Source organism: Neophocaena asiaeorientalis, unplaced genomic scaffold (genome assembly GCF_003031525.2).
Source record: "Neophocaena asiaeorientalis asiaeorientalis breed wild unplaced genomic scaffold, Neophocaena_asiaeorientalis_V1.1 scaffold671, whole genome shotgun sequence".
NCBI classification, from domain to species: Eukaryota; Metazoa; Chordata; class Mammalia; order Artiodactyla; family Phocoenidae; genus Neophocaena; species Neophocaena asiaeorientalis.
The window spans coordinates 217,755-229,034 of NW_020175533.1; the positions used below are offsets into that span (position 1 = coordinate 217,755).

General features: G+C 36.3%; 1 protein-coding gene across 5 annotated transcripts in view; it reads right to left on the reverse strand.

The window, feature by feature from the left end:
• GSK3B (glycogen synthase kinase 3 beta) overlaps nt 1-11,280 on the reverse strand; it is a 196,830-nt gene that overhangs the window by 96,755 nt on the left and 88,795 nt on the right. For all 5 annotated transcript variants that reach the window (XM_024769219.1, XM_024769218.1, XM_024769221.1 and 2 more), the window contains exon 3: nt 4,220-4,303. In XM_024769219.1, coding sequence (XP_024624987.1) covers nt 4,220-4,303 — 84 coding nt within the window. The remainder of the gene's footprint in view (nt 1-4,219; nt 4,304-11,280) is intronic.

The following is an 11,280-nucleotide window of genomic DNA, read 5'->3' on the forward strand; positions in this document are numbered from 1 at the left end:
GGCTACTCTCTTCCACAATTATAGGCTGAAAGCTGATTATGTATAATTCCTAAAGAAAAACAGTCTTTAAAATGGCAGGGTGGAGTACAATAAAGAGAAGGTCACCAAAATAGGTATAACCATTCAGTCAAACTGTGGTCAGTGGACATATTTGTCAAATATAACAGCCATCCTACTTGAACCCAGAGCTGGAAAATGCTTATGGACAAAAATTATGATGAGACTTTTGGATAGCTTAGCTACAATTCTAAAATTAAAAATAACAATAGGGGAACAGTTAAGAGTATTATGTAGTACAAAAACCCAGAGGAATATTACATAACCAATAACTAAAAATATTATGAGGCAAAAAGGGAAAGCTTTTATGAGATTCTGAATACTTAACAAGGTTAAAAATAGTTATTCATACAACTATGTAGAACATGAACATACAGAATAAGATATGTAGTACTGAAGTCAAAAGCCAGGATAGTGAGTGAAAATTTTTCCTTTTTTAAAAAATTCCCAAAAAGGAGTAGTAGAGGCTCAGAGAGAAGACATACCAAGAGAGTGAATGAGGAAGGCTCAGGACAGATGGAAATCCACACAAAAATGTAGAAAGGATCAAATATTCAAAGAGAGTAGGATGGGTAGAAACCCAATGAATGAGGGGTACAGAAACCCAGAGAAAGAGGTTGAAAAGAAGTAGCCTACAGAGAGAGAAACAGATGGACAGATAGACACCAGAGTTAAAGAGGAAAGAAATATGAGGGGTTGCCACAGACCAAGAGAATGGGATAGAAACCCAGAGACAGAAAGAGACAAAGAGCCCAGAGTGAAAGGGCCAGAAACCCAGAATGTGGACAGAGACTGAAGGAAAAGGTGATAAAAAGCTGAGAAGAACAGAGTGATTGAAAATCATAGAGAAGAAAGAGAATCAGAGATGATGAAGATGATGAGAGGATTAAAAAATATTCCCATTTATATTTAAACATATCCACAGAACCTAACAAGAATTTCATGCCTATAATGATGAAACACTGAAATCTTCTCTTTCTCATACTCACAATGCCGTCAACTCATTCTAATGGCCTCCTCACACCTCCTTTAGGCTCATGTTCTTACCAGAGATCTCCTGCTCAGAGCTTCCCCTAAGCGATCTGAAACTCCAAAAGAAACTCTTCACAGAGCTTCAAACCCCAGTCTCTTCAAAGAGGGTTCTTTTCACTGCCTTGCCCTAGACAAAACCTGGATCCAACCCAAAGGCACTGGTTTCCTTGCACCTCTCTCAAATGAAGCCTGCTCTGAACCCCCAACATATTCTAGGACAAGAGAGCAATACTGATAAACTGCTAGCTCTTTGCTCAAACAACATCACCTCTCCCTCCTTCCTGACTCCTAAGAGCTCTACAACATGACTACACACCTTATCTACCCAACCTTGTCAATGTCATCTCTCCACTTAGAGTCCCACCACCACCACCTAGAAGTCTTACATGTATATGTCTACTGGGCATCTCTCTATCTGCATATCCCAGAGGCATTTCAAACTACTACTTTATTATTTCCTCCCCCTAAACTCTTCTAATATATATACATAGGCAATATATAATGCTCTTCACAAGACATTTAGATCCCTTTCTAAACAGCAGCTCTGAGTTCACTCTCAGTAACCTACTCTTGGAGAGTTAGAACTAACAAACCTGAGCTCTCAAACCTAGAGCAGAATCCATTTTCTCATATGAGAAATATTAGTTTACTACCTGGTCTCTGGAGTGATGTTAGTCCTGCCAGAACAATTCAGAAGCAAGGAAGTGAAGATCATGAGTAGGGGAAGAAGAAATTATCAGTTTGGTGGCTGGAAGATTATGGAAGTTCCTTAACCTATATACTTCTGCATATCTTTAGAAAGCCTTCCCTTTTTTGACAACGGAGGATCATTATTTTCAGCAACACATCACAAGTTTTCTTCCTTTCTTTCTGTTCTCTTAATGGAGCTATGCAAAATTAAAAGGGGTGTTTTTTTCACTTTGGAAAACTTACAACACTCAAGAGAAAGTTCTGAGATAAATGAAATATTAGAAAGTATGTGTATTTCTTTTTTATAATAGAGAGAAGTGCATTGTCCTTCCGGTTATCTTCCCCTAATGACTTCTCAATTGCTCTTTATCTGTAAGACCATTTAAGATAAATAAGCAGCTCTGAATAGCAGCAGGGAGGAAATCATCCTCTGGGGTACACAGATAACAGTCAGTCCATCGTCACTCCTGCAGGATTAAGTAAGGGTAAGGGCAGATTGTGATGGGGGCTTCCACCAAACCAAAACCAGACAGGTAAGCCTTTAGGTGCTACCACAAAAGGTAGTCTTGAAAAGGTTCGTTCAAAAGTTTTGTGCTTCCCTTTCTGCTCTTTATCTTCGTAAGAATTAAATGAGTTAGTATTTGTAAAGCACTGAAACTGTGCCTGGCATACAGGAAAAGCTATATACATACATACACACACATATATATATATATATATTTTTTTTTTTTTTTTTTTTTTTTTTCTTTTCCACTATGGTTTATTACAGGATATTGGATATAATTCCCTGAGCTATACAATATGACCTTGTTGTTTATCCAGGGAAAGCTATATAAATTAAGTAATCAAGAGAAGATGTTTAAGGGGCTTTGTAGGGAGGCCTTTGCAAATGAATCCACATGCAATTCAGTGGTTCATGGAACAAATAGTTCTGACCTTTACTTTCCTCCCTGGGGTATTATAATGTCTAGCATTTAATAACAAAACCCATAGGGATGCGAAATTCCATTATAAGAGTGCTGTGCACACAACAGATGCTCCATAATTTTATTTGGGAAGGGACAGGAAAAAGTAAAAACATGTCAAAACAGGTAAGATCAAAGACATAACAGGCAGTTTGCTACGTTAAAAAAAAAAAAAAGGAGCATGAACCAAATAATGGGCTTTAGGAACAAAAGAGCTCAAAAAATTTGAGGGTTTATGGTCCTTAATACAAGCAGAGGCCATCATTTAAACTTAAAAAAAAATTTTTTTTAAAAAACACTAAGAAATGAGAGTCACTAAAGGGCCAATCTGCTAATTATGGTTGTTAGAACATTAGCTATCATATACACACACGTGCGCGCACGCACGCAACAACTATATATCTGTAGGCATGTATATCATAATTCTGGCTTAATACATAGGTATTTTCCCATATTACAGGCTCTGTCATGAAAAAAGAATTTCTAAGAAAATAATCTCAATAAAATTTAATGGAAAACGATTAAATGGTACACTGGGAAATATGTGAGTAAAAAGAACTGGGCTAGAAATCAAGAGGTACTATGGATCTAAGGGCTTTGGGACAGTATAAGCATGGTATGTGAAGTCCAAAAATATCAAATGAACGTATCCAAAGTAATGTTTATTTAGCCAAAAAGATGAAGTGTTTATTACTTGCCCTCCCCCTTACCCCAAACCAGTGAAGGAAGACTGAATCTGGGAAGAAGGAACAGTGAACAGACAGAAAGAAAAAGACCATGGTAAAACAGAAGAAACTGTTTTTCTATGCTTCCAACTCCAGTTAGTACAGTGACATTAGCCATTGCATCTTCTAAAGAGAAAGACCAAGGGAGTCGGGGTAGGGGGCAAGGGGGGATCCAAAGCATGAAATCTTCTTTAATTATCCTTTGCTTTCACAGAATTAAATGTGATCATAAATAGTTATCACTTATTAAGAAGTTCCGTAATATTATATCTTTTCCAACTTTTTCCCTAGCCAAGGATAGGTTAAACTTGCTTCCCAATGTTTAAGTCTCATTCTGGTCCTACCAAAGTCCTCCTGGTTCCCTTTCCCTTCCAACACTTCCACTTAACAATATGACATCATTTTCCTCCCTCCAATAAACAGGTGAACTATCATGGGGCTCCAGAAGCAAATAAGGAACACAAAAGGTTTTAAAATATATACATATTTGCTTTAGAACTGAAGACAAGTGTTTTAAAAAGAAGAAAATTCTTAAAAATTAATCCCCTCTATCATTTCATTAACATTTTCCTGATATAACTAATGATATTCAATAATCATATCTTGAGGTCAGAATCACTAGGGCCTGTGTTTTGGAATACTTCCATTCAATGAGCAAAGCTGTTTCAAGGGCAAGGTGGGATATGGACTATTTCTAGAAGAATAACAAGTCTATCACAATATTCAGTATCAACGTTCTACAAGACTTACCTTTTCACCACTTGAGTAGAAGAAATAACGCAATCGGACTATGTTACAGTGATCTAGCTTTCTCATGATTTGGAGCTCTCGGTTCTGAAAAGGAAACACATGAAAATATTTTTTAAGGATAACTGCTATTCATATTGACTAAGATGCTTCTGAAATAACATTAAGCACTACAAAGAGCAGGCTATAGATATGTTACTAAAAAGTGTCATCTATAGACCAGTCTGTGAACTATTTATTACTGTTATGCAATAAGATAAATACAGAAATTGAGAATAAGTGTTCAGACTCTTTTATTGCAACTTGAAAGAATAATTTTATATCTATGAATCTTATAATTAAAAGTGGGGCCTACATTTTGTATTTTCTTAAAATTCACTTTTCTCATAATTCATTTTTATTGTATTTTATAAAAAATATCAGTCTTCAATGAATTAGAAATTTTTAAAACCAGTACCTCACTACAAATAGCTTGAGAAGCACTGGTCTACAGTATGTAAGAGATATCTGAAAGAAGCTATTATTACTATAATTTCTGCAACTATAATAAAAATCAAACTTCTCACCAAACAAATAAATTTGGGTGCCAAGAAAACTCTCACAAGCCCTATTATTTTCCAAGATACAGTGAAAAATCTGAGAGTTAGCCCCATTAGAAGGGCTCAGTTGCCAGAGTTAAAATATGACATGCTGGAAATTGTACAGTCCTGGTAAATTTATAGATTCCACAAATAATATTCCCTTTGGGGAGTTTCAAAATTGTGCTTCAAGAAAATAAAACATTAAATAATATGACAACTTCCTAACACCATGAATTTTGCAGTAATAAAGTTGAAGAGTACATGTATATTAACAACAATTCCAACCATTATACTTAGCTGTCAGAAATCCAGTTAATAAAGTCCAAATTATATAACACAGAGAAAGAATACCAAAATGTCTGTTAAGCGGACAGAAAACATACAATTGCAATTAAAATGGTGATTTAGAAGAGCTAGAAACATAAAGTACATACCTGGGAATTTGGAAGGTAAATGATGTTATGGTTAGAAAACAAGGCCAAAATATAGAGGGGTGGGGGGTGTACTGCGGACAAAGAGCCTAATAAGCAGAACTGTCCTAGAGCAGAGTGGGCTCCAGTTCTTGGAAGATGGTAGCAGAAATAAGCAAATGTTCTTCCTCCTCTAGAAACTTCCAATAGACTCTATGATGGTTCTAGCATGTCCTCTAAAAGGAAATAGGAAACTCAAGATGACTCTCCTTCTGTCCCTTGAAACTGACTGTGAGAGCTGGGCTTATGTACACAGTGATATTTAAAATCCTTTTATAAAATATCCATCTTTCACTCCATTACTTGTTATAAAATGTTTATAGCTGAAGCAATAAACAGAAGCTTAAGACAGTACAGTATACTTGCTTTAACAAAAATAATAACTTGTATCAGACTCTGAGTTTTGACTGTTACAGAGAAGGACACAGAAAATTTTACAAATTTCAAAACTTCCTATTTCTTCCAAATTGAAGCTATTTCTGAAGTATGGCTATACTTTGCCAATTCACATCTAGGTAGCTAGTTTTGTGGGAGAACTGCTAGTAAGCTAAGACTCACTCCTCTCAGATATTAAGATTGTTTTTAACATAGACAGCCATGTTAAGATAAGCTATCTATTTTTCCAGACTCATTAACCAAGGTAACAGAGAACTATTAAATTCCCAGATAACAGAAGTTGTGTTAAGTTTATGCATGTGATCTTTTATCAAAAAGAATGCATAAGTGAAGCAAGTACAAGGACCAAATATTCATCTAGGGACTTCCTTGGTGGCACAGTGATTAAGAATCCGCCTGCCAATGCAGGGGACACGAGTTTGATCCCTGGTCCGGGAAGATCCCACATGCCAGGGAGCAACTAAGCCCGTGTGCCACAACTACTGAAGCCCGCGCACCTAGAGCCCGTGCTCCACAATGAGAAGCCTGTGCACCACACCGAAGCGTAGCCCCCACTCACCACAACTAGAGAAAGCTCGTGTGCAGCAACGAAGACCCAATGCAGCCAAAAATAAATAAATAGATTTATAAATAAATAAATGAATAAAAAATTTTAAATATGATACAAATGAACTTTAAAAAATATTCATCTACCCTTACTTCCTGTTCATATTCTATTATTTTTGAAAGGAGGCTTAAATTTTCTCATTTTAAAATTCCCCAGGACTTCCCTGGTGGCTCAGTGGTTAAGAATCCGCCTGCCAATGCAGGGGACACGGGTTTGAGCCCTGGTCCAGGAAGATCCCACATGCTGCAGAGCAACTAAGCCCGTCCACCACAACTACTGAGCCTGCGCTCTGGAGGCCGTGAGCCACAACTACTAACCCTACGTGCCGCAACTACTGAAGCCCGCACGCCTAGAGCCCGTGCCCCACAACAAGAGAAGCCACTGCAATGAGAAGCCCACCCAACACAATGAAGAGTAGCCCCCACTCACCACAACTAGCGAAAGCCAGTGCACAGCAATGAAAGACCCAACACAGCCCAAAAAAAAAAAAAAAAAATTCCCTAAAAGATCCAAAATATAAATTTCATAGAGCAATATTTTAAATTATTAATCAAGCTAATATTAGACAAAGTTCATGTCTGAGATGCATTTAACACACAACTATCCCAAGCCTAACCATTTTTGCTGAGTCATTCTTTATTAGTACACTAATGACATACTAATTCTACAGAAAAAAAAATTGTTATTCTACAAATACAGTGCACCTATTCTGTGACAGGCATCATTTACAGTATTAAGGATATGGCAGTGAACAAGACTAACGAAGTTCTTATCCTCATGAAACTTTCAGTCTACGGAGGACAGGGAGGAGTAAACAATATATTTTCATGTAAAGTAAGAGGACAGATCATGATAGAGAGAAAGGGTTATTATTTTAGATACAGAAGTCGGAGTAGACCTCACAAAGAAGGTAAGATCTGAACACAAATCTGAATGACATAAAAATGAGAACCATGTGAGGATATTGGGGAAGAGCACTACAGTTACAGGGAACTCCAAATATAAATGCCTAGAGGTGGGCTTGGCATATTCAAAAATAGCTAGAAGAATAATGTGATTGCAACATGTTGAGTAAAGGAAGAGGCAAGAGACAAGTACAGAGAGAGGCAGGTGGTATGTCATATAAACTCTCATTAATAATGGTGAGAAACTGAATTTCACACTAAATGTAAAGGAAAGCCAATGAGGCCAAGAAAATGACATAATCAGACTTACGTTTTTAAATGATCATTCCAAAAACTAAAAATAAATTTGGGGGAGAAAGTGGATCAAGAGTTCTGTTTGAAATCCTTATTAGACATCCAAGTGAAAACACTGAGGCTTAAGGTAGAAGGTGGGGCTGGAAATACATGTCTGGGAGTCATCGCATAAAGGGGACTCAAAGCAAGGGGACCTAATAATATCACCTAGGGAAGAAGTTTAGAAAAATACATATATATATTCATATATCTATATATCTATATCTGTCTGTCTATCTATTTATCTATCTACCTACCTACCTACCTACCTATCCATCCATCCGTCCACAGGTATAAAAAGGAGTAAATCAAGTGAAGTAATCAGTGAAGTAGGATGAAAAGCAAGAGAGAAGATTACCTTAGAAGCCAAGTAAAATAAGTTTTCAGAAAAAGGCCCTGACCATTTATATCAAAAGCTGCTGAAAGGCTGATTAAGATGAAAATAGAAGACAACTGGATATGGCAAATGCAGGATGTTAGTGACTCTTACAAGAGTGATTTCAGTGGTGACAAAAGTCTGACTACAGTGAATTAAATTGGGGCTGGGAGACAAGGGAAGGAACTAAGAAGTCAGAAAGTTCAAAAGGAAATGAGATTTTCAGCTCTAGCGGAAAGAAGAAATCAGCAAATTCACTCCTCCAAAACACCTGTAAAAAGAACTGCATTGTAGAAAACAATCATTTCAGGGCTCAGGAAATCAACCAAAAGCAGCAACAAATCAAAAAGCATTTATTCAAGAAACACTGCTAGATACTGGAGTTATGACAGTGGGGGCTGGTGACCTTCTTGCTAGGGAATACTGCCTTCCCCCACAATCACCTCCCAGCTCAGCCCACAGCTCTGCTACCCTGAGGATGCAACACCAGGTGGGGAAAATGACAGACTGGCAGAACACTAAGAAATATAACAGGGAGATCCTGAAAATGGAGAGGCTAAATAAGCTCTGCACATACCCTTGGGCTGATTTAGAGTCTGTGCACATATGCATGGGAGATCCAAGAAGGCCTTTGGAGAAAGTAAAAGCTGAGGCTGACTTAAAAACTGCCTGAATTTTTAATGTACAGAACCCGTGTACAGAAGCATCCAAAAAATGATGGAAGCTTTATAAACTCAAAATGTTTGAACATAATCTCTAACCAATAACTGGCTGACCACTAAGCCATGCAGACAAAGAGTAACTCCTAAGAAATGAGGAGAAAAAATTAAAATTAGAATAAAAATTTAACACAGAATTCAGGGGCTTCAAACTGGGGAGGAGAAAGATTCTATAGATTAGCTGCAGGTAAGTTACAAAAAAAAGAAAGAGAAAGAAAACCCCCAAAACAAGTTTCAGGGCGAATAAAAAAAAAATTAACAGAATCCAGAGTTGCTACAATATATTATCCAACATTTCCAACTGTCCAAGAAAATTGTGAGACCTGCAAACAACAGGAAAAGTTGACCTACACTCGGGTAAAAAAGAAAAGGAGCCAACAGAAACTGACTGTGGGCAGACACAGCTGTTGGATTTAGCAGACAAGAATACAAAGCAGGTATTATGTTCAAAGAATGTTAAGCTTCTTGACACAGGCCTTGGCAATGATTTTTTAGATTTGACACCAAAAGCAAAGGCAACAAAAACAAAAATAAACAAGTGGGACTACCTCAAATTAAAAACCTCTGCACAGCAAACTAACAACAAAATGAAAAGACAACCTATGGAATGGGATAAAATATTTGCAAATCATATATTAGATAAGGGGTTAATATCCAAAATATATAGAACTCATACAACTCAACAGCAAAATAAAGAACAAAACATAACAAACCTCAAATAATCTGATTTAAAAATGGGCAAAGGATCTGAATAGGCATTTTTCCAAAGACGACATACAGATGGCCAACAAGTACATGAAAAGATGCTCAACATCACTAATCATCAGGCAATGCAAATCAAAACCACACCTGTTAGAATGGATATTATCAAAAAGGCAAGAAATAACCAGTGTTTGTGAGGATGCAGAGAAAGGGAACCTTGGAAATGTACACTGGTGCAGCCACTATGGAAAATAATAGTACACTGGTGGATGTACTACTGGTGGAAATGTACATTGATGCAGCCACTATGGAAAATAGTATGGAGGTTCCTCAAGATATTAAAAATAGAACTATTTGAGGAGCTTTTTATGGAAATGTTACCATTCTGACCTCTATTATTTCAGTATATCATTGTAATGAATAAAGAGTTAAAAGCAGAAAAAAAAAAAAAAAAAACTATCAGAGGATCCAGCAATTCCACTTCTGGGTATATATCCAAAGAAAATGAAATGACTATCTCAAAGAGATACCTGTACTGCCATGTTCACTGCAGTATTATTTACGACAGCCCAAGACATAGAAACAATCTAAGTGTCCATCAACAGTTGAATGGATAAAGAAAATGTGTGCGTGTGTGTGTGTGTGTGTGTGTGTGTGTGTGAGAGAGAGAGAGAGAGAGAGAGAGAGAGAGAGGGCATTATGCTAAGTGAAATAAGTCAGACAGAGAAAGACAAACACTATACGATAACACATGTGGAATCTAAAAAAGCCCAACTCATACAAACAGACTAGAAAGCTGGCTGCCAGAGGCTGGAGGCTGGGGGAAAGGGGGAGCTGGTCAAAGAATATAAACTTCAAATTATAACATAAACAAGTTTTGAGAATTTCATATACAGTATGACTATAATTAATAATACTGTATTGTATATCTGAAAGTTGCTGAGAGAGTAGACCTTAAATGTTCTCATTACAAAAAAGAAATAGTAATTACAAGCCGTGACATGTTAGCAGATGCTATGATGGTAATCATTTTGCTATATGTAACTGCATGAAATCAAAATGTTGTACCTTAAACTTACACAATATTATACATCAATTGTACCTCAATAAAGCTGAAAAAAATTTTAATATATACTAAACAAATTAATATGTTCAAAGAATTAAGGGAAATTATATTTTAAAAATTAAAGAAAAATATGATGACAACTATACAAGTAGAAAACTTCAATAAAGAAATATTAACATTTAAAACCTGGAAATACTAGAGATGAAAAGTGTAACAAAAGAAGTAAAAGATTCACTATGGGCTCAACATAAGATTTGAGGTGACATTTAAAAAAAAATCTGTGAACTTGAAAACAGAGAATTAGAAATTATTCAATTGAAAAACCAAAGAGAAAAATAAGACAGCAGAAAAATGAACAGGGCCTCAGAGACCTGCTGTAGGATAATGTCACACCTACCAAACAACTAGAAATATGTATAAAGGCAATCAGAAAAAAGACATACCAAAATATGGATAAAGGCAACATCAGAAAAGAGGGAAAAGTAAAAGGAGAAAAAATATATTTGAAGAAGTAATTGCTGAAAACTTCCCAAATTTGATGAAAAACACTAATCTACTGAACCATAAAGCTTAATGAACCCCCAACAGAATAAACACAAAAAGATTCACACGGAGGCACAGCACTTTTGAACTGAAGCCACAAAAGAAGAATAATGAAAGCAGTAACAGAAAAATGATTCATCATATACACAGGGAAAACAATATAATTAACAGCTGACTAATCATCGAACTAATGGAGGCTAGAAAGCGATTAAAAAAAAATCAAAATGCTGAAATAAAAAAAACAAATAAACCCTGTCAACCAAGAATGTTATATACAGAAAAATTATTCTTCAAACAGGAAAGGAAAAATAAAAACATCCTCAGATTTTTTTTTTTTTTTTTTTTTTGGGTTTGCGGGCCCCCCCC